The 24995-nt window shown below is 36.5% G+C and overlaps 1 protein-coding gene across 1 annotated transcript in view; it reads right to left on the reverse strand.

The window, feature by feature from the left end:
* Positions 1 to 244: 244 nt before the first annotated feature.
* The window catches only part of LOC115445495 (nephrin), a 173209-nt gene continuing 148458 nt past the window's right edge, over positions 245 to 24995 (reverse strand). The window contains exons 17-21 of the mRNA XM_037438239.1: positions 14414 to 14576; positions 9672 to 9822; positions 4925 to 5082; positions 4254 to 4363; positions 245 to 1282 (exon numbers count right to left, since the gene is read on the reverse strand). Coding sequence (XP_037294136.1) covers positions 1160 to 1282; positions 4254 to 4363; positions 4925 to 5082; positions 9672 to 9822; positions 14414 to 14576 — 705 coding nt within the window. The 3' untranslated portion in view covers positions 245 to 1159. The remainder of the gene's footprint in view (positions 1283 to 4253; positions 4364 to 4924; positions 5083 to 9671; positions 9823 to 14413; positions 14577 to 24995) is intronic.

A 24995-nucleotide genomic window follows, 5' to 3' on the forward strand; every position in this document is an offset into this window, starting at 1 on the left:
TATATCTGCCCTATATTATATACTATTCCATTATTGTGCACGGGCCTCCTCTACTACTGAGAGGGCTAGGCCTTAGTCCACCACGCTGGTCTAGTGCGGATTGGTTGACTTCACATACCCTCAAAATTCCTATAGAGAATTTTTCAAGTATGCAGGTTTCCTCATGATGTTTTCCTTTACCGTTAAAGCATCTAATAATTCACTGAGAATACACACATAATTTAGAAAAGTCGGAGGTGTCTGCTCATAGGAGTTGAACCTGCGAACATACGTCTCGGCAGTCCGTTCCACACCCAACTATGCTATCGCCGCTTATTCCTTTGATCAATGCTATATCTGAACTGCACTGTATTTACAATGCACCCCAGTGTGGTATTTTGCTGTACCAGCATAAAGATAGTGCGGACGTCCACTCAAAAACCTTTCATAGAAAGAGGATTGCGAACTGGGGGTATGCAGTGGAAATCCGTACATCCGTGTTAAACAAAGCCAAAACCTCCAAAAACAAAGGAAAACGGTCCCAAATTCCCTTTACAATCCACACATCGTAGGATTTCCAAAGGTAATCCTTTGCCCAAACATTAAAAAACATTTCCAGTGACAGAAGAGTCGTAACAAGGCTTACCAACCTCTATATTTCGCTTAATTTTAACCTTAGCAACAATTTGTAATTTTTACAACCATGTTTTTTACTTAATTCTAATATTGAGGTGGTGGGCAGCATATGCGGGGGAGACTGAGCTTCATTGGACATGTGCGTTTATGCAATTGATTTATGTAAGTAAAAATAATTTCTTAATTGATTGTACATGTACTTATCAAAATCAAAATTGTAACGTAAATCAGATGCAACTAAATACATTTTATTTGCAAAAACGTGCCTTTCAAAGACACGCATTTGTTTAGATATAGAAGAACAAATAACTTACTTATGAAATACAAAATAAATATTCAAGAACACAATTGCATGTGTTCATTATTTAATAATAGATATTAAATCACATAAAAAAATCGTAATGGCGGTATCTAATGAACATTAACATAGTGCAACATTATTTCCTTTGGTACTAATAACGCAATCTAAATCACCTTGTAAAAAATCTAAACCGCATCACACCACAATCAAGTATAAACAAGTGACCACCACCCATGTATGTATTTATATACAGCTCTCCCTGACCTTCCGAGACGTCGTGATGGGGTCCAGCCTGGCTCCGCTGGACGCGATGTCTGTACTGCGCGCAGTCACACCGCGGTTCACAACTGTTATACTCATTGAGGACTGTTGACAAACAAAATATATTATTTAAGTATGTTAATATACGTATTAAAATTTACTAGACATATCTGTAGGTTACCAATAGAATTCCACTAAAACATATAATCAAACCAAAGTAGAGGTGGGGGGGGGGATTACGTATTAAATATAGCGGAAGCTTATCCCCGAGTCAAATGGAAAAAAAGCAAAATATAGTTATTAATACATAACATGTCGAGCGAAAAAGCGGCGATAGCCTAGTTGGGTTTGGAACGGACTGCCAAAACGAATGTCCGCAGGTTCAAATCCCAAGGGCACACACCTCTGACTTTTCTAAAATCATGTGTGTATTCTTTGTGAATTTATAGTTCGCTTTAACGGTGTAGGAAAACATCGTGAGGAAACCTGCACATCTGAGAAGTTCTCTATAGAAATTTCGAAGGTGTGTGAAGTCTACCAATCCGCACTACAGCGTGGTGGACTAAGCCCTAATCCCTCTCAGTAGTAAAGGAGGCCCGTGTTCAGCAGTAGGACAGTATATAATACAGGGCTGATATTATTATTATTATACATAACATGTCATCAATATGTAGTATAATTTAGTGAATTATAACAATATAATATAACTAAAATATTGAAACATCCTACCAAAAACTAAATGTACTCTCACACATAAATTCGGGCAGATATTTGCCGGAACGCATCAGCCATGCCATTTCACGAATGTTACAAAATCCAGACATCCGTAAGATATATGCATCTGCTTTTGACGCGTCTTTTTTATAAAATGACGCGAAATTCCCGAATAGCTGACACAAAAATCCGATGAATATTTTCATGTGCGTAACCTAAATATCGCATACCATGTGGTAATGAACGCGAAACGGGGCCGGACGAGCCACTACATCATAAAATGTACGTGACTGGAATTCTTCAGTGTTTCTGCTCTTTTCATTTCGCACTTGCTTTGAGGTATGGGTTCTCTTGCAATTTCACGTCACTTTGCATGAATCAAAATTTTAAAAGGAAAAGAATGTGTAGATAATTTTTTTTCGATGCTAACCTTCTGCGTATTTAATGGTGTGAATTAGACTCAGAACAATGGAATTAGACGGCTGAGGCGGTATAACTTACTGTCAAAAAACTGATTCGTATAAACAAGCATTAAAAATCATGTAGCAAGGCGTAATTGGTTGTTATTTACTAATAAATAACCCACTTGCTCGAATATGTATGGCTAATGAAAAAAAAATCAATATTTATAATTAATAACTGGAATATAAATCATCACTTTTATTTATATACTATTAGGTAAAATTATTTATTTTTAATTATAAATTTAACATTTCAGATCAATACTCGCCCCAAAATATTATCTATCACATGAAATAACTAACAATAATTTTTACTCTTTAAATACATTTATATACAACACAACTATAACTAATTGTGGTGTAATTACTGTAATTCCCTGGCATTAACCGGAGCAAATCAACAAACGCGGCCTGCCCGCGTCTCCCCTTATAGTAATTACCGGAATACCATTTAATCGCATATCACAGCTTAATACGCAAGTAATTGGTGATCTTTGGGGGAATGCGTTTGTATTACATAATAAGAATTGAATTTCGTAACTAATTAATTTAATCAATCAATTCCAATTAGTTGAAATTGTACAATTTCTGTTAATGGCGCTTACACACTGTTGTTGCTCTTTGTGGGGCAATATTGAGCAACTTACTGTGAGATTTGGTTTTGCCTTCGACTACTTATTGAATGTTGCTTATCATTGGATTTGAATGTTGAACTTTCAGCGGCACGAATAGGTTTTTTTCTCAGATATATTATATTCCTTAAATTTATTCCTTAGCTCCCAAAGTTAATAAAAAAAAATGCAGTGTTACACGATCACAAACAAAATATTTCTTCTCAAAAGTTGTTAATCATAACAGAGCAACTTTGCACGATAATATTTGTGAGATCTAAGTCTTATTCGTGATTCTGTTACAGTATTTTAATTGTCCCAAAAGTTATACAAAATGTTTGCTAATGTTGCTCAAAACTACAGTAAAATTGCTCCGCAAAAAGAAACAACCGTGTGAATGCACCTTAACTAATTATATTATTCAAATTAGTCCTATCACTCTATTTAATTTGTATTAACTTTTTAATTAAGTTTTGCTTTTACATAGCAATTCCGGTATTTTGAAACTTGATTTCGATTCTTCAATTAATAAATTTAATTATGAAAAGGAGAGATTAAAATCGGCGTGTTCATTTTAAGAAATTATGCTTGAGGAATTATTAGATGTTACTTCGTGCCAAGAATAAGGCCTAGGGTCTAATTCTTTGTATTTTAGTAGTTTTAATTGACTTGATTTACAGATAATTCATTTACTTATTCTCTTGTAGGTTTCTTAAGAAAAAAAGATAAACTTTCAAAATCAAATAACACCAAAAAATCTGTTTGTAAAAGATATATATTCTGTAGGCGCCTGGCGCAAACTCACAACTTGTTGAATAAATGAAAAATCAAAGTCTAGGGTCAAACAATCGACCCCAGTTGACTCATAAGAAGACCTGTAGAGGTCAACCTAAAACTAGAACTTTGAGACAAACTAAAAAATTCAAATACGAAATTGGTCTACAGACACTATTAGAATAGAATTAAGCCTACGTTTTTTCACCGCCAAACCAAAACAGAATTTTTGAGACAAAATAAAACATACAAATACATGACTGGTGAATAGACACCATTGGAAAAAAAATAAGCTGTTTTTGTTTTTCTTTTAGTAATAGCAAGGTTTTGGTTCTTTTTTATTGCTACAACGGGATTTTTGCTATATTTAACGTACTCACTCACGCCTTTTATCCTAGTAAAGGGTAGACAGAGGAGCAACCCTCTTTATTGGAAACACGTTGCCAAATGTTTCTAGTTATCCATACCACTTGAGAAGAACAGAAAGAAGTACCTATCAGAACTGCTAATACTCACAGCACTAGCTGGTAAGCTGCTGATGCGATCGCTGTATATGCTGTGAGGCTCGCAGCTCAGCCCCAGAGTAGGCAGCTTGGTATAATCATTCAGCGGCTTTGGATGTTTGTCTGAAACAACGGTGATTATTTAGAACTATATAGAAATGTACATTAAATGATTTATTAGAACAATGCTTAATCTATACGAGTATATAAAGGTGAAAAGTTTGTTTGGACGAGCTCCGGAGCACGGTCTCAGGAATTACTAAATCAGTTTTGATATTTTTTTTCACTAATAAGAAGCTCAGCTCACCGGCGCCAATATTTAATAAAGAACGAAAAAGAGAGAAGTCCGTAATAAATCTACTGAGAGGGATTAGACCTCTGTCCACCACGCTGGCCCAGTTTGGATTGGTAGACTAGATTCACCCTCAAAATTCCTATAAAGAATTTCTCAGGTATGCAGGTTTCCACAGGATATTTTCCTCCACCGTTAAAGCAAGCGATAATTCCCAAAAAACACGTATTTTAGAAAAATCAGAGGTGGGTGCCCTTGGGATTTGAACCTGCGGAATTATTCTCGACAGTCCGTTCCTCACCCAACTAGGGTATCGCCGCTGCCAGCCTTGGAATAAAAATTTAGAAAAGGATAGTAGTATTTGTACAGTCAGGAAAGTTTTACAATCTTACCGTAATGACAAGGTATGAGGTCAGGGTCGGCGTCTTCGGCCCCGGCGTCCTTCAGCTCGTACTGGCTGCAGTAGTCCAGCTTGGGTGAGGCGCAGTACGTGTTCAGGTTGTCCGCCTTCGACAGCGACTCCACGCTCTGCTCTATGTATAGAGCATTCCTAAGAAACAAGACAATAAGAAATACATGTAGATATTTAAAACATTATCACCTGACGGCAGTCAGGTAAAAGGTAGATTGGGCCGTAATAATGATGAGGTTAAAAGGCGGATACCCATTATGAGGTGTAAAACATTCAATGATCCAAGGTTTAAGGTCAAATGTAGGGTCCTAATACTATAATAACATATTTGAGTTGACCGAATTATGATACTGGTGTAACTAAACCGTTAAAATTCACTTCAGTAAAATCTATATAGATGAAGAAATGCATTCCAATAATCCACTGGTAAGCAACCTAGGACACAGCACGTTAAATATGTGGTGGTACAATTAGTGCATATACCGCCATCTTGTCAACATCGCCGAAATTGCAAGAGGATCGATGCAGTGACACAACTGGAGTGATAATCATACAGCAATCACGATAGATGGCGACATCGATCCTGAAACACGCTTGCACAATTTGCGCGACATGCAGCATATATACCATACCACCTCCGAATAGGAACTGTCGGAGGGGCTGCGGCCGGTCAGGCGCAACATCTGCCTGACTGGGAATCTTCCCCTTCTATAGAGGAACATAACCATCTGTTCCTCTACAGCGGTGTTTACCTTTACACCACTAAAAATATAAAGCTTAATAGAACTCTTCTACACAATATTTAATTTGTTTAGATTAAAAAGTATTCTTTTAAGTTCTAACAACGCTTTAGCCGGTTTTTGTCTGGAAATAGTAGTAAAGATAACCGCAGTGTAGTGTGGATTATAACAGTTGCCAACCGCATGATATGGCACCAAGAAATATTCTGTTACGAAAATAATACTATACTTATTGGTACTTATACATATTAGAAAGTGGTTTTATAATATTATTATTAATTTGAACAAGAATTATTTAAAATATAGGTGTTGCTAGAGGATTTGCCCGCATGAAGTCTTTCCTATTACATAGATTCTTAAAACGCTGTAGATTCCAAGCGCCATCTATACGACGCCAGCGTCATCTATTTAAAAATCAGTATAAACAATCCATGGGAGCAAATTACCGGGAAAAAAGTAGCCAGTGTGCTAAATTAAGACATGGTCTATTCATGTCTTAAATTTCACCCAAATCAGTTCAGCTGTTTTTGCGTTTACTTTAACAACCAAATATGTTCACAAACTCGCATTTATAATATTAGATATAAGTATTTTTGGAGCTGCTGCTGTAATTCAGTATTTTTAAAGATGGAAAAACCCAGTTTCAATTATTTTGGTTCGACCCGGGATTCAAACCCAGGACCTCAGGGCGGTAGTCGTACTCGTACCATGTACAGCAACCAAGGCAGTCCACTTTTCTATTTGGTAGCCTCGACGCCACCAGGGGAAAAATAGGACTCATTTACTATGCAAGAAAATAAGGTTAGAGAAGCAGAGGACATGTATTATATAATGCTGCAAAAAATAAAGTGTGCACACCCTGCCGGATCATAAAGTTTTGGAAAATTTAATTTTTAGTGTGCGTTTTTCAGACACACTTGGCATTCAAATTTGGCAACGTCTGGTGACTCTTTCGCGCATCTAAAATATTGTGAACTATTCAAATTTATTTTAGACTGAACGATTTATATTTCCAGCTTTGCTTTTTTGTTATCGCTGTGGGAAGACTGTGTTCCCAGCTATACTGTTCAGTGTCGATGCATACTATCGAACCTTGTTTACAGGATTTTCATAGGTTTCAAAAGGTGTTGCATAGGTTTAGGGCCGATATAATCTTTTATGGTTCTATTATAATAATATCGTTGAGAATTAAAGACCTATTGACCCAGAGACGATCTATTTTTCTATACTAAGAATTTTTATTTGTAGCCGCAATATCGAATGTGACAATATGCTCAAGATGCTCAAGATGAGGCAAGGCAAAGCAAGAATGGCCTTGCGCATAAAGGGATGTTAGTAAAGGTGAATAAACTATTTTTATAGATGACCTAAATGTTATTCTTGGCTTATATTGCTCTTAGAATAAATTTACTTTTTTTATTGCAAACTCTGTACAAATACCACTTACATCAACGAAATATGTATAAATATTCTAGAATATTATGTTTCAATTTATTACCCGACATTGAATGCGAAGGGTTATGCAAAGGCGCAACAAGGGCAGCAAATATGCTGAGTTTACATAGACTCAAATGTGGCGAGCATATCTTACTTTTATTACTAGTTGTACATACTAATATTATAAATACGTATGACTGCCTAACTGGCGTAGTAGTATTACGGTGCGACTGCAGTGCTGAGGTCTTGGGTTCGATTCCCAAGTCTGATGGTGATATATAGGCTTTCTGCCTGTCAAATCATGGATAAGAATACATATGACAAAAAGTCGATGCACCTGTTACGCCTATTCCCACCCATTCATACATACATACATACATACCCAGACATTTGACGCATTTCACACGAGCGACACCTAATTGGAAAGTAATCCGTCTCGGCCTGAGTATATATTATGTCATCGAACAACTCCTAAATTTATATTTCCTTGCATTGAAATTGAACATCTTCCCAGCCTGAATACGATACCTTACGCTTAGACAAATCAGGCGATTTTATATATTCCATCTTATATACTCGTATAATATAATAAAAAAGCAGAACGCGGTGTATACATTGAAATACACACACACAACATCACGCATTTTATCCCCGAAGGGGTATGCAGAGGCGCAACCATGGCACCCACTTTTCGCCAAATGTGTTCCGTCCCATGATGTGATAGGGGGCGAGCCTATCGCCATATCGGGCACAAATTCCAGACTCCGGGCTGATACTGAGCAGAAAAACCCAAATATCATTTTGCCCGACCTGGGATTCGAACCCAGGACCTCAGAGCGCTGTTGTACCGCGCATGCAGTACAACTACGCCACCGAGGCAGTCGAGGCAGTACATTGAAATAATATTAATAAAAAAGGTGGTGACTAAAAAAGTTTTAAAATTCAGCCAGTTTTTTAATATTTTTTTTCTATTTAATTTTATGTTTGTTTGATAACGCATATCTCCGGAGGTACTGAACGGGTTTTTATATAGTTTTTCACAGGTGAACAGAGTACAATTTGGAGCAGAACATAGGCTTTGTTTAGTTCAAATCAGATATCCAAAAATAGTAACCACGCCTATGAAATCGCGGACACAGCTAGAACATATTGATCGTCCTATTTTCTTAATGAATCCACAGCATGTGTCAGTTGCAATTAATTTGTTCACTAGTACTTACCCTTTATTTCCTTCATTTCTTTTGTTTCCCATTTGGCTTTCAGACTCGCTTCTAGCTTCTATGCAATAACTTGTATCTAACTGAATAGTTTTCTGAATTAAAACTCTACTAATGAACAATAGATATACAGCAAAAGAATTTTTACAAACGTTATACATTCTTAATTTAATCTAGATGCATGATATTTTGCACACGAATTTCATACGTAGATGTGACCTGAGAAAATATTTTTGAAAATTCATCCCCTAAAGGAATAGCTGAGATGCTCGCAAAAGGAATTCTCAGGAACACGGCTAGTTTTATACAGAGTGTTGCAGTAAGAGAGTATCAGAGATAAACATAATTACACATCATGTCGGTTACTTATCATTAACTTAAGTAAAGGTAAGAAACGTGAAAACCTAACAATACTCATGAATTGAATTAGTAATTTCTATAATAAAATATGTAATAATTAAAAATAAATATAAGCGGCGATAGCCTAGTTGGGTGTGGAACGGACTGCCAAGACGAATGTCTGCAGGTTCAAATCCCAAGGGCACACACCTCTGACTTTTCTAAAAATCATGTGTGTATTCTTTATGAATTTATCGTTCGCTTTAACGATGAAGGAAAACAGTGTGAGGAAACCTGCACATGTGAGAAGTTCTCTATAGGAATTTCGAAGGTGTGTGAAGTCTGCCAATCCGCACTAGGCCAGCGTGGTGGACTAAGTCCTGATCCCTCTCAGTAGTAGAGGAGGCCCGTGCTCAGCAGTGGGCAAGTATATAATACAGGGGTGATATAATTATTAATAATTAAAAGCAAATTGAATACTACGCCGATAATCAATTCACGAATTTATATATTTTTTTATATTAGAAACTAAATTTTAGATAGAAAGTTCAAGAGTATATTGGCATTGATACCATATTTTTTCAACAGCCTGTATAGTTTGCAAAGTCGAGAGAAAGTAAAATAAAACTCTATAAAATTCGCAAAAGTAGTTTTCTTTCAGTCTTAGGCTAACTTGCAAGACTCAATAAATATTATGATAAACACTATTTTAATAATAGTCTTCTCTTTGTCACTAACTATTATGGATTACAAAAACAGCACTCGAATATTCTTCTTCTTTGTCGGTATCACTCTTGACAGAACTTCAGAACACGCCGCCACTCTTCTGTGAAGGCAGGCTTCCTCGTGCATTCATGTAGTGATGATGCCACTTTTTATCTGGTCAGTCCACCTCATAGGCACTCTTCCTCGAGGCCTGATACCCCCAACCTTTATATTTAGCGCGAATACTTAATAACTCGTTGTACAAGCCAGACTTAATGTTAATACTCACGTGGAAGGTGGGTGCTTGTCCATGTCGTGTCTTCTGGCAGCGTGTCTCTTGTACAAGGCGGTGATGACGCCGCACACGCCGGTGCAAAGCAGCGCCGCCACTGCCAGCAGCGCTACCAGCATCGGCGACAGAGGAATGGCTGTGCTGACACCTGGCACAAGCAGATTTTTTTTTATACGACCATGTCGACGTGCCCCTACTGATGGTAAGTGGAGTGGGATCCAATAAAATTTCGTATGACGAGAGATGATTAATCCTCGACAGTCGACACAATTGTGCCGGCCTGTTGTAACCGGTTAAAAATTACAGATAGAGGCACGAGACGTGAACTCATTCGTGATTGGTTGGCAACGTTCATGCTGATGGTTTATTTTTATCAGTTGCCTGCTCGATGTTTAATTATTTTTCTGGAAGATACAGTATTAGAAAAATGTGCTAGAAAAATCTTAGAAAGTGTTGACACACGTGGGTCAGAGTCAACCTATAAATTAAGACATGAAATATATCGATGAAACAGAAAGTATTGTAAGTATACATAAACCTAAAATATGTTCAGGACGGGTAACTGAAATAATAACATAGAAATAATACAATGTACAATACATTATAATAATGTTATTTAAGGCATTCCGAACAACCGTTGACCTTCGAGAATGAATACAATGCCCGAAACCGACAAGATATAACAGCTATGTTTATACGATTGAATATTTGTACTGTATTTTACCCAGGGCAGAATACATTTTCTGTAAACCTAAAAAAACCGTGACGTGTCAGCGGTAGCATTTTTAAAGCAATAAACATGAAGAAGAACCATTTGCACTTGATAGTCAATAACACTTTGTAGAATTTCTCATCACAAACCACTGTATGGACCATAATGATTTGTTATGTATACGCGAATGTTAGACATTAAAATTAAAAATTTAATTAACACCCGACGTGCCCTGCCCCCGCCCCCCGTGACCACGAAGCCTGCAAAGTCTTTGAAACGTCGGCAGAAAATTATAATGTAAAAATCGCGATAAAATTCGAAAAATATTTTAATTTTAATCACTGCATGGACTCTCGCTTTATACTCTAATCTCTAAAGTTAAGTCACATAATGCCTAGCAATAATGAATATAATTGTCGACAGAAAATCACACATAGACTATTCATCATTAAAAGTGATAATCGGATCCTTTTGACATCGTAGAGCGTGGACCAAGACCACTGACTTGCAAATTCTCATATAACGCGTGCAGCATTCACTGCCAAGTAATACATGCCCCTTTATTTAGAACAATAGTTCTTGCACACCGAATTAAATTAGCTGAAATAAAGCTGGCATGACCTAAGCACAATAATTGTGCTCTTAACACAAAAGAAGTCGCGGACAAAAGTTAGAGACATTTTCTAGATTGCATTCCGCATATATTGCTGTTTGCATTATGAGGCGGGGCGATGCGGTTAGAATATAAAATGGTTTTATTGCATAGCGGCCATTTTGTTTATTGAACGTAACAGTGTTACTTTTAGCAATATTATTACGTTTATGGTTTGGTTATTATGGCTATTATACTTATGGCTTTTACTGTAGCGGTGTTTGTGTTTTGTCTAGCCTTATCATTGCGATGGTACCTATCCAGGCAAACTCTCACATATGAGAGATCTACCACCATTTTTCAAAGTAATATACTTCAAAAACATAAACAGAACAGTGCGACTGCAGTTAAGGACGACACATAGAATTTTTTGCTCGTTAATCAACTCTAGAGTGAATTATTAAACATTCTTTACTGAGAAGAAAATATATTTTACCGTGTCATCGCAACGAACATTATATCCGTTCCTTTGTTCCAATTATAATGCAATATGTTTAATGGGAAATGCTTTGTTGTAGGAAAAGCAAATATTTTTTGATACGACGTGTCGCTTCGTTTTTTGGATCAAAACAAATACAACCAAATACACCACGACTGTATTCCTGAATTAGCTAAGATGCAATCAGTGCACTCATTTTACGCCAATTAGTCCTGTTCTTTGATCGCCATATGGTACACAAATTCCAATCTCCGGGTTGATACATGAAAACCCTATATCATTTTGCCTGTTCCGGGATTCAAACCCGTGACTTCAGAGCGGTGTCGTACCACATAAGCAATACAACTAACACTGAGGCAGTTTATAAGTTTCGTATGATTGAAATTACGGGTATTTCGAACATCGTCAAACATGTGTGGAAATGTCAAATATATTTTTTTCAAAGGCTGATTGATTTCACTCCAAAATTTATAATCAGTAAAGAGATTATATTTAATTATTTTTTGCTTTTTAGTGGTTATGAAGGCGGTTTAACTTTTTTATATTTATTTACTTTGCCACCAACAATATTGTTTACACCAATACTTACATCTTCTTCTATATCTATACTTATAATAATCTATACTTCTATATCTATTCTATACTTATAATAAATCTGTAGAGAGGTCAATTCTGTACATGAAATATATTTCCAAAATAACTATCAGGGGGTGATATTAAGGATTGATACTGATGCCAAAAATGCAATTAGTAAAATTTTTGTCTGTCTGTCTGTCTGTCTGTATAACCGTTATAGAAACAAAAACTACTCGACGGATTTTAACGAAACTTGGTACAATTATTTGTCATACTCCTGTGCTGGTTATAGTATACTTTTCATCACGCTACAATTAATAGGAGCAGAGCAGTGAAGGGAAATGTTGGGAAAACGGGAGAAGTTACTCCATTTTTAAGCTTCCGTCGCGTGTGCAACCTTAATGGTTAAAGCTACATAGAAATCATGTATGACGGAAATGTTCTCCTTAAAATTATGTAAAAATATCCCACGACAGCATATGTCTATCTTTTATGGTTGACTCACAATAACACGTGTAACTCCCGATAGCTTAGCAGTTCGAAGCTTTCTCATTATATTTGTCTACTCTTACGTTTATAACACTCTCAGTCATCCCTAATTAAAAAAGTTAACATTATTAAATATTCCATAAAAAAGAATCATAGAAATCGGTATAGAAACACCAAAGTTATACATGACATGCTAATAATAAGCCATCACGCGTGAATACTGAATCCCATCATCAGACCCTGACTGGACAATCGGACCACCTGCATACCACCATACATTAAAAAAACATCCCGACAAATTGAGCACCTCCTCCATTTTCGAAGTCCGAAATCCACGCGGGCGAAGCTGCGAGCGGAAGCTAGTGGGGAATAAATGTATTATGAATAATATGAGTAATATAAGCCCCGCCAATAGAAGCTTCGGAGAAATACAAGTAAAACATACTCATACTAAACAAACCAAACCTCGCTTTGTATTGTCAAAAACGTACGAGCAATATTTCCGTAGCAAATATAACAATAATATATTTCACATTGTTCCCAGAAATCATATAATCCATCACTTTTACCGATATAAAAGAATACACAAGTACAGAGAGCAAAATATATTTTGTTACCCATATATATCAGAGCAATCATCTACCCTTGGGGAATATTCATTCGGAGAAACAAGAGAGCAATGGAGTAGTTGATTTATTTTTACTACTATCCCGCGGTCGAAAGTCGACCAATGCTGTTTATTATTCGAGATTTATAGCAGTGAATATTATACCAATAGGATATGACTTTGTTTGATTTTATGTATTTTTCTATATGTAACAGCAATTAGTATAAAAAAGAAATCCTTTTGTGGAAGCAGCATTAAAATTCAATAAGAAATGAAGCAGTAATTCAAATTAAAAATTTTGCTACGCGCAGGAGTGGGCTTGGAGTGGGGAAATCGCTCCATCTCTTTTTTTCGCACGCATCGTAATGCCCGCTGACGTCACATGCAAGTATATCGTCCCTTTTCTGTTTTTTGACACTCACCTCTACTACCTAATTTCAATAGCTCATAACTGGTGGATTTTTCATCAAATTTCAATTATTTCTTCTGTTTTAGAATTAATACTACGTACATTTTTTTTTATTATAAATAAGTCAAATACCCTATTATGGACAAACTGACAGCGATAAAACGTCAGATAGGTGTGACAGACGTTATACGGAGGCGAGGCTAACCATATATCTCCTTCTAAATATAACATTTTCTCTTTCCATATTTCGATGCATATAAAATGTATATTTACCGCCGAATAGTCTTGTCCAATACAGCCATTCAATTGTGAATGTAATCAAAGTGATCTCAGACTAAAGTAATTTGTATAAAGCCATGTATGTGTAGACAAAGAAAGTCTTAACGCTTTGATGTATTTACAATAAATATTACAATAATTGTATGATTGGTTTGTTTTAGGAATCGGATCAAAAATTAAGTTCGAGATTGTTTATTGAAATCGTAAAACAATATAATGGAGAGTCTCCAAGATTTCCAGTTCATAGTTTGGTTTGGAGTTGGTTTTGTGCGCGATATGGACCGTCGTATATCGTAGTCGTTTTTTATGTACAGTCAGCCTCAATGGCACAAAAGTAGCTGAACGAATTCCAAACTTCCAGACGCTACTACACATTGACTTCAATTGAAATATTAGTTTTTCTTTATCTAAAATAAAGTTAACTCTTTGAAGTTTATTTTAGTGAAGAAGAAACGTTTGTTGATAAGGGTACTAAAGTATAAAATAAATTTGAAATTTCTAACTTGTTCAGCTAGTTTTTTGTCTGACTGTACGCAATATACATATATTGCGGTGCGAGGACAAATTTCTTCTTACCAGTATATTTATCAGGGCGCCTAATAGCTATGGTGTAGAGAGTCACTTCCTCGCTTCGACCCTTGGCGTTGGCTGCGTATAACACCAGTGTGTAGCTCGCTCTGCCGTCCAGTCCATGGACTTCGAAGGTCGGGGTGTGGTTTGAGCTGATGTTGGCGCGTACCTGGGAATAAATTGAAACAGTTAGTTAGCTACTTCCGTGGCGTAGTTGTATTACGGTACGCCTGCAGTGCTGAGATCTTGGGTTCGAATCCCGGGTCGCGCAAAATGATACTGGGTCTTTCTACTAAGTAACAGCCTGGAGTCTATAATTTGTGCTCGATTTAGCGATAGGCCTTATCCTGTTATATCATGGGACGGAATACATACGGCGAAAAAAGGTAGAAAAAATATTACTTAACCCAATCCGGAATTCGAACCTGTATCTCTAAAGTAGAGAGAGTTAGTTGTAGGCGAGCAAAACATTAATGCCGTATTTCAATCCCGATAGTTGTATGACAATAATAATGAGCCAGTTAAATATCGGTAGTACTAATTATAATTTATTTGGGAAATAGTCGACAGCGAAACATTTCTATTTGGTCATCTTATATTTGATTTGTATCATGTACTCAGAAATGTTATAATAGACGCAGAATTCTGGTTACAAAATCTAATGTGTTAAAATAGCTTTTACCGCGTACATAAGCTTCAAATTGATTGACACGAGAATTATGTGTCAATCTTTCAAGTATTATAATTGGCACACGGAATTATGTAGAATTGGAATGACATCTGGAATCGACAATTCCTTTGCTGCCAGTAACACTAGACTGAAATATCTTGACTACACACACTTACATCACGCATTTATCCCCGAAGTGGTATTCGGAGGCGCAAGGTCACCCCCTTTTTGTCATGAATGTTATTAGTGTGTTTATTGATTTTTAATTTATAATTTAATGGAACCTCATTCTCTTTGCTGTTATGATGATCCAAAGAATGAAGAGCCTTCGCAAACGCCATATTCTCTTCGTTAGTAATTTGAGCTCGCAATCAAAAATCTTAGACCTTTTCCTTGATTTATATCATGCTCAGGCAACAACAAAATAAAAATTATGTAATTAATCTACCGTTCTTCAAATTATTCTCTACTATTTAGTGTCATTGATATAATATCTTATCATCTTCTCATTTAATCTTAGCTTTTTATTTCTTGAATACGGAAATGTATACTTTTATGCGTAGATTTCGAATCTAACATGTATGAAAAAAGCTCTGTCAAGGTAGCAGTAGTAACTTAGCAGAATTAAACCAAATACATTTTAGAATTTGTTGCTAATTTGTTGCTAATTAGTTACCACTATTTCGATTTTGTTGCTCCAGCCGTTTAGAAAAAAACCGGTCACTGCTATCATGATATCAAGCTAGCATGGACCCTAACGAAACTTAAACTTATTTGATCAAACGTAATGCAGGAATTTGTTGCTAATTTGTTGCTAATTAGTTACCACTATTTCGATTTTGTTGCTCCAGCCGTTTAGAAAAAAATCCGGTCACTGCTATCATGATATCAAGCTAGCATGGACCATAACGAAACTTAAACTAATTTGATCAAACGTAATGCAGGAATTTGTTGCTAATTTGTTGCTAATTAGTTACCACTATTTCGATTTGGTTGCTCCAGCCGTTTAGAAAAAACCGGTCACTGCTATCATGATATCAAGCTAGCATGGACCATAACGAAACTTAAACTTATTTGATCAAACGTAATGCAGGAATTTGTTGCTAATTTGTTGCTAATTAGTTACCACTATTTCGATTTTGTTGCTCCAGCCGTTTAGAAAAAACCGGTCACTGCTATCATGATATCAAGCTAGCATGGACCATAACGAAACTTAAACTTATTTGATCAAACGTAATGCAGGAATTTATTGCTAATTTGTTGCTAATTAGTTACCACTATTTCGATTTTGTTGCTCCAGCCGTTTAGAAAAAAAACCGGTCACTGCTATCATGATATCAAGCTAGCATAGACCATAACGAAAATTAAACTTATTTGATCAAACGTAATGCAGGAATTTGTTGCTAATTTGTTGCTAATTAGTTACCACTATTTCGATTTGGTTGCTCCAGCCGTTTAGAAAAAAAACCGGTCACTGCTATCATGATATCAAGCTAGCATGGACCATAACGAAACTTAAACTTATTTGATCAAACGTAATGCAGGAATTTGTTGCTAATTTGTTGCTAATTAGTTACCACTATTTCGATTTTGTTGCTCCAGCCGTTTAGAAAAAAAACCGGTCACTGCTATCATGATATCAAGCTAGCATGGACCATAACGAAACTTAAACTTATTTGATCAAACGTAATGCAGGAATTTATTGCTAATTTGTTGCTAATTAGTTACCACTATTTCGATTTTGTTGCTCCAGCCGTTTAGAAAAAAAAACCGGTCACTGCTATCATGATATCAAGCTAGCATGGACCATAACGAAACTTAAACTTATTTGATCAAACGTAATGCAGGAATTTGTTGCTAATTTGTTGCTAATTAGTTACCACTATTTCGATTTTGTTGCTCCAGCCGTTTAGAAAAAAAACCGGTCACTGCTATCATGATATCAAGCTAGCATGGACCATAACGAAACTTAAACTTATTTGATCAAACGTAATGCAGGAATTTATTGCTAATTTGTTGCTAATTAGTTACCACTATTTCGATTTTGTTGCTCCAGCCGTTTAGAAATAATACCGGTCACTGCTATCATGATATCAAGCTAGCATAGACCATAACGAAAATTAAACTTATTTGATCAAACGTAATGCAGGAATTTGTTGCTAATTTGTTGCTAATTAGTTACCACTATTTCGATTTTTTGCTCAAGCCGTTTAGAAAAAATGCTATCACTGCCATCTTGATATCAAGGTAGCATGGATACTGGTGAAACTTTTACTTATGTGATCACGCGTAATGTAGGAATTTGTTGCTAATTAGTTACCACAATAAGGATTTTGTTGCTCGAGCTGTTTAGAAAATAAAATTATTAAAAAATTAAACTGCCTTCAAAACCACTCAAAACCAAAAAATATTTCACATAACAGGTATATACTGGATACGAATTTTGGAGTCGGCGCCTAATTAAAATTGCTAGTTAAACTAGATGGACCTAGACTATAAAAATATACTGTCTCGATGGCGTAGTTGTGTTTCGCTTACAATACGACTATCGAGCTGAAATGTTACACCTCTGCCTACCCCTGAAAAAGGGAAAAGGTGTGATGCTATATATGTATACTAGCTTTTCCCGCGGCTCCGCCGCGTTATAAAGTTTTTCAGGCTAAAGTTTTCCGTTATGAAAGTAGTAGTTTCCCGGGACCCTATGTTCTTCCGGGGTCTCAAACTGTCTCCATATCAAATTTCATCTTAATACGTTGGGTAGTTTTTGGAGTTCAACACATTCAGGCAGACAGATGCAGCGGGGACTTTGTTTTATAATATATTTTTAGAACTTTTTAAGAGGAACAATCCCCACAATAAATCATTGTTGCATAACTTTTACCGTTTCCGCAGCGCACGCAACGGAAGCTCTCAAAACTAATAAATTGTCCTCGTTTTTGCAAAATGTTTCATTACTGCTCCGCTCCTATTAGTCATAGCGTGATGATATATAACTAGGAGCACTCCACAAACAAAGGGCTAATCAACACAAAAAGAATTTTTCAGTTCGAATCGGTAGTACCTGAGATTAGCCATTACTGCTCCGCTCCTATTGGGTATAGCGTGATGATATATAGCCTATAGCACTCCACGAACAAAGGGCTATCCAACGCAAAAAGAATTTTTCAGTTTGGACCGGTAGTTCCTGAGATTAGCCATTACTGCTCCGCTCCTATTAGGTATAGCGTGATGATATATAGCCTATAGCACTCCACAGACAAAGGGCTATCCAACGCAAAAATATTTTTTCAGTTTAGACCGGTAGTTCCTGAGATTAGCCCTTACTGCTCCGCTCCTATTAGGTATAGCGTGATGATATATAGCCTATAGCACTCCACGAACAAAGGACTATCCAAGGCAAAAAGAATTTTTCAGTTTGGACCGGTAGTTCCTGAGATTAGCGCGTTCAAACAAACAAACAAACAAACTCTTCAGCTTTATATAATAGTATAGATATATATGTATGTAAGAAGTAGATTTAAGCAAACCTAAAGCAAAAACACAACTGATATATTTCGATCACAGTACAGCTATCGCGCTGTGGTGTTACAGCTCTGCCTACCTCTAAAAAGCGGAAAAGGTGTGATGCTATATGTAAATGAATGTATGTAAGAAGTAGAGTCAACTAAACCCAACGCAAAAACACAACTTATAAGTTTCACACGCAGTACGACTATCGCGCTGAAATGTTACGCATCTGCCTACCACTGAAAAGGGAATAAGGTGTTATGCTGTATGTATAAGTATGTAAGAAGTACACTCAACCATACTCAATGCAAAACATAACTAAAAACGTCACAAGAAAGCAAACTTCGACGACATAATTAGTGTAGTTTTTTTAGTTTTAAAACCAAACTACTGAAGCGATTTTGAAAAAACTTTTATGAAACCAATCTGGAGGTATATTCTGTCGAATAAGAAAAGATTTTTCCAAATCGGTCCATAAATGAGCGAGTTCTGAGGTAACAAACATTAAGAAAAAAAAAACATTGACGTCGAATTGATAACCTCCTCCTTTAAATGAAGTCGGTTAAAAATGATCTCGCCTTAACAATATTTTATATGAAAATATTTTTGGTAGGATTTCACTTTTATATGTAAGTTGCTCGTTATGTTTTTTGAAACCTAAAATAGAAAGAAGAAGAAAGAAAGAAAGAAAAAGAAACTTAAGTATTTTTTATTTTTAATAAACTGTATGTGTACTTGTATAATTTTCATGTCTATAGCATGAAATTAAGTTTGTGTGGGAAAACCCATACATACTTCCATCCCCTAATTTCGTAAATCGGTGTTTTAGATATCAATGAAATCTAAAGAGCAGCTCTATAAGAGCTTTACCCATATCTTATTGACATCATATCCCGAGAATTTTGTTTATATGGTACCTATATTCCAAACCCAATTTATGAGGGTTCAAAAAAAAGACGTTCAAGAAAATTTTAGTAGGATCCCTGCGGTCCGCATGGCTCGTCTTAGCGAGACACTACCTTGCCCCCAAATAATGTTATAATTTGTAATTTTCAATTTAAACCACTGGAATAATAAGGTGCGAGGAGAAGGAAAAAAAAACTTACTTCTTAAGGTATATAAAATCATAAATAACAATAGGCACATATAAAACAAAAATAAAATACTATATTTATCACGTAAACGAACAAAGTTGCACTTATTACACGTTAAAATAATGATTGAGAATATTTATTATTATTCCTAAATAATAATTAAAATGACTTATATAATTATGGACATTTTAAATTAGGGATAAAATTTATAATAAAAACAAGGTACAAACCGAAGTAACCAGCTCGAGCTGGCAAGTAGGGGCGAATAAAAGGATAACGCGTCGCGATCCTCACCGGTGAGGACATGAGCCCTAACCTAGCTAACCTACCAGCCTTTCACTACCTAAGTGATGATTACCCGAATAAGAAAGGCGGAAAGAAACTCCGGGCATGTTTTTTTGTCATCAGTTGTTGATTACATCTTTTGTATTTTTTTTCCAAGTATTTCTAGTACATAGTCACAATAGTTATATAAGCTCATGCACGCACATCACCGTTAAAATGGGATAAGATGAAATCCAATCCATTAAACCTGGACCGGCATAAAATAAATTTCAAGATAGAAAATAAAAGAGAACACGCAAATTCATAATTTAATAACGGCGTACAGAGTGCATTCGCCTACACTTACAAGCATAATTTTCAGTCAAGAGAAATACTTAACTTACTTATTTACAGTATATACTTATTTGTGTATTTCTTTTCTTTTTATACATAAGTTACAGAAGATTATATTAGACGTAAGATAGATATTATATTTTATATTAATTTTGATGTTATAGTGACAAGCTACCAGAATATGATAATAATAATAAACAGATTCAGACACTACGTGCATTCTTCCACTCAAAAGCACAGCATTCAAATCTCCATCAAGCAACAGTCCGAGCAGATAACAAACACACACCACTCATTCTGACCAATCCATCTATACAATTAAATCACACATCTCACACACAGAAACTGGATGCCTGGGCTCAAAAGTCTCTCCACGGACGGCATCTTCTCGACTCGTCAAACGAGTGGTTAAAAGAGGAGAGCTGTTTCCTGAAACGGAGGGGTTTATGATCGCCATTCAGGACCAGACCATAGATACAAAAATTACCGAAAATATATAATTCGTGACCCTGCTGCACAAAACGATGCATGCCGACACTGTCATAGTAGTTCTGAGACAATACAGCATATTACTGGAGCTTGTAAATCTATTACACAGTCGGACTATAAACACAGGCATGACCAGGTAGCATCAATTATCCATCAGTATTTAGCTTACAAATACAAATTAATTAAAGAAAAAACTGCATATTACAAATACTCCCTCAAACCATACTAGATTCAGATGATTACAGAATGTACTGGGACAGGACTATTATGACAGACAAAACAGTTCACTTTAACAGACCGGACATCACTTTTCATGATAAAAAGAACAGTTCAGTATACCATATAGACATCGCGATACCAAATACCCATAATTTGCAAACTACATATACAGAAAAACTAGCTAAGTACACTGACTTGGCTATCGAACTTAAAACGCAGTGGCGAGTGGACACCGTCTGTACAATACCCATTATTATTTCATCTACAGGAGTTGTCCCCAAATCCATACACACTAGTTTCAGACGTTACAAATTCATCCACTTACATACATCCTCATTCAGAAAGCTGTCATACTTAATACTTGCAGGCTCGTCCGGAAATTTTTATCAATAAACTCATAATAACATTAGTACTCTCACCCACCCGTCATTTCCGTTTTGGTCAAAAAGCCCGCGGAACGATGTAATTTCGCCATTAAATGGTAGAAACTAGTTAAAATTTAAAATAATAATAATAATAATATCAGCCCTGTATTATATACTTGCCCACTGCTGAGCACGGGCCTCCCTCTACTCCCTGAGAGGGATTAGGCCTTAGTCCACCACGCTGGCCTAGTGCGGATTGGTAGACTTCACACTCCTTCGAAATTCCTATAGAGAACTTCTCAGATGTGCAGGTTTCCTCACGATGTTTTCCTTCACCGTTAAAGCGAACGATAAATTCACAAAGAATACACACATGATTTTTAGAAAAGTCAGAGGTGTGTGCCCTTGAATTTGAACCTGCGGACATTCGTCTCGGCAGACCGTTCCAGAATATGATATTAACTTAAAAATAAGGAACAAAATGTTAATATTAAAGTAGCAAAACATATTTTCTCGGCTTAACGTGAGCTTAGGCTTAGCAAATCAGCGCTTAATATAATTAATATATGTATGTACCTAAAATAAGGGATTCGAGCTATTCTGACATACCCGTGTGAAGTTGGCAAGTGAGTTTTAAATATCATTTTTTTAATATTGCCATAGGATTGTACTACATTAGTAACGGATTGTACCGTATTTTATTTTGTTTGTACCTCATGGGGCCAAGAGATATGGTGTACTAAAACTTTGGTCAATCAACGCCTTGAGTGTACTAACATAAACTCGCGACATTTCCAAAAAACATCATTTTAATGATTTTATAGCTGAAATTGATGGGAGAATATGGCCAGAGATACAATCCCTCTCGAACATAGTACAATTCGAAATGAGGGAGTACAAACGACGGAAATGTACGAAATTCCTAGAAAATTATTATTTTTCAATAAAGTACGGCCATTTTCAAATGAATAATCATTGTGATGATTTTATAGCTGAATATGATGGAAGAATACGTCTCTCAGAGGTATAATCCCTTTTTAACATAGAACAATCCGAAATGAGGGAGAACAAACGACGGAAAGAAATGCACGAAATTCGTAGAAAATTATTATTTTTTTCCAAGTACGGCCATTTTCGAAAAATCATCATTGTGATAATTTTATAACTGAATATGATGGACGAATACATTCCTCGGAGGTACAATCGTTCTCTAGCATAGAATAATCCGAAACGACGGAATACAAACGATGGAAATCCACGAAATTCTTAGAATATTATTATTTTTCAATAAGGTACCCATTTTCAAATGAATAATCATTGTGATGATTTTATAGCTGAATGTGATGGCGGAATACGTCCCTCAGAGGCACAATCCCTCTCTAACAGAATACAATCCGAAATGAGGCAGTTCAAACGACGGAAATCACGAAATTCGTAGAAAATTCACAATGATTATTCATTTGAAAATGGCTGTACCTTATTGAAAAATAATATTTTTTTAAGAATTTCGTGGATTTTCATCATTTGTACTCCCCTCGTTTCGGAGTGTATTATGTTAGAGAGGGATTGTACCACTGAGGAACTTATTCCTCCATCATATTCAGCTATAAAATCATTAAAATGATGGTTGGTTTGAAAATGTCGCGAGTTTATGTTACTACACTTAAGGCGTTGATTGACAAAACTTTCAGTAACACCATATCTCTTGTCCCTATAAGGTACAAACCAAATAAAAAATGGAACAATCCGGTACTAACGTAGTAAAATCCTTTGGCAATATAAAAAAAATGATATTTTAAACTCACTTGCCAACTTCACACAGGTCACCCGTCAGCGGCCAAAAGTAGGTACTTGCGAGGGGCACGCGTCGCTCAATGAAATTACCTAGACCTATAAACATTTAGATCTTTCATTGTCATTAAATTTGTTTGCGTCGTGAAGTACGTACTAACGAATAATTTGCTGGATTCATGTTTGGACGTTTAGTAAATAAGATTCTGTTTCGTCACAAATGAAAAGTTTTATTGCTTAGTGCACCCAAGTTTAATATACTCTTTGATCACATTTTGTAAATGTTTTGAAAATTGTAATATTACTTCACACTCAGCAACTAGCTAACAAAATATACTTTTTTAAACTCCTACAACTGATAGCATAGTAAATGTAAAATAAAAAAGTAATTTAAAAGAAAGTTTACTTTAGTAAAATAATAAAATACGTTTCCTTTTTTCATTCTTCTTTTAAAAACACAACTTCGCGTTCATAATTAATGAATTGACGAGTGGAATTAAATCAATCCAATCCACATTTTCTACAGTCCGAAATTTGCAACGCTCGTCGCTCGTAGTCAAAGGAAGCCGCACGCGGCGACGCGCCTTTTGGGCCCATGGCCTGGCGCAGCGAGGCCATTGCACGCAAAACAGCTGATCGGAGGCGCATGGGTAAATTTTATCTTTTCCACATACATTTCTGTAATTATGAAAATAGTTTACTTTAGAAAATTTTCGGCATAAACGGCCGTATCTTTGATTGGGTTGGTTCAGAAGTTTGATTTTTTCACAGCTCTAAGGGACAGTAGACCTGAGTATTTGATACAATTTTCAGCTTAATACCTCTACGCGTTCCTGAGAGAAAAGGTCTTGAACTCTTGACAGACGGACGGACGCAAGAATCGGCGGACAACAAAGTGATCTTATAAGGGTTCCGTTTTTTCTAAAATGATTAATAATTCATATGATTTTAACATAATGTTTTGATAGACATTATTTATCACAATCAATAAAGAATAAAGTCCCAAGATTGTTTTCAAAATTTTGTTAACGTTAAAATTAAAAATTTAATTTTAATTAAAAGTATGCTATAACGTTTCGTTTGGTTTAATTCTGCTAAGTTACTACTGCTTAAAGAGATAGCTCTGTCAAGGTGACAGAGCTATCTCTTTTGGTTTCACGGAGAAAGTGCTTGGCGTTGTGCTAGTGTTATGTTGGGGTCACCGTGCCTTACGACTCGGCGTTGAGCAGCCCCGATTTGGTGATGAACTTCAGGCCCGCCAGGCCGAGTCGCTAACCTATATACGCATGGAAAACCAACTAAAACTCTGCGGTGGCCCTTTCGGCGCATTAGGGCGGCTACGGGCCTCTGACGAAAGTGTCTAAGTCGTTGTTCGCAGCCGCCCCTGCGCGATGCCGCCTGGTACGGCCCGTCTCTTATGGGGGGAGGGGGCAGAAATCCCCGGACAAGCGAAGGGCGCTCTCAGCGTCAACGGCAGCATGAGGCCTACCTCCCAAGCTACCGTCCATCCGGGGTCACCGGACGGTCATCTTGCCGCCCGCCGACGACCCCCGATGGCCCCTATCAGTCGCCTTTTAAGACGGCGATACCGTGGTAAAAATCTCCAAATGCCCCCAATTCACAGGGCGGATCGACGATCTCTGCACGAGGCTCTAGGCTTGTATCGCAGAGACCAGTGAATAATTACTGGAAGGTGTTTCTGTGGCATTGGTCAGTGTCATCACGATCGTCGCTGGGATGCGGGTGCGTGTCGACTGTCTCGCGTTCCGTAGTAAATTTGCGTGATAGACTGACGAATTATAATAATTTTTCTGATGATAAAAATAATTTTTACA

This window comes from Manduca sexta, chromosome 13, assembly GCF_014839805.1.
Source record: "Manduca sexta isolate Smith_Timp_Sample1 chromosome 13, JHU_Msex_v1.0, whole genome shotgun sequence".
In the NCBI taxonomy this organism is placed as follows: Eukaryota; Metazoa; Arthropoda; class Insecta; order Lepidoptera; family Sphingidae; genus Manduca; species Manduca sexta.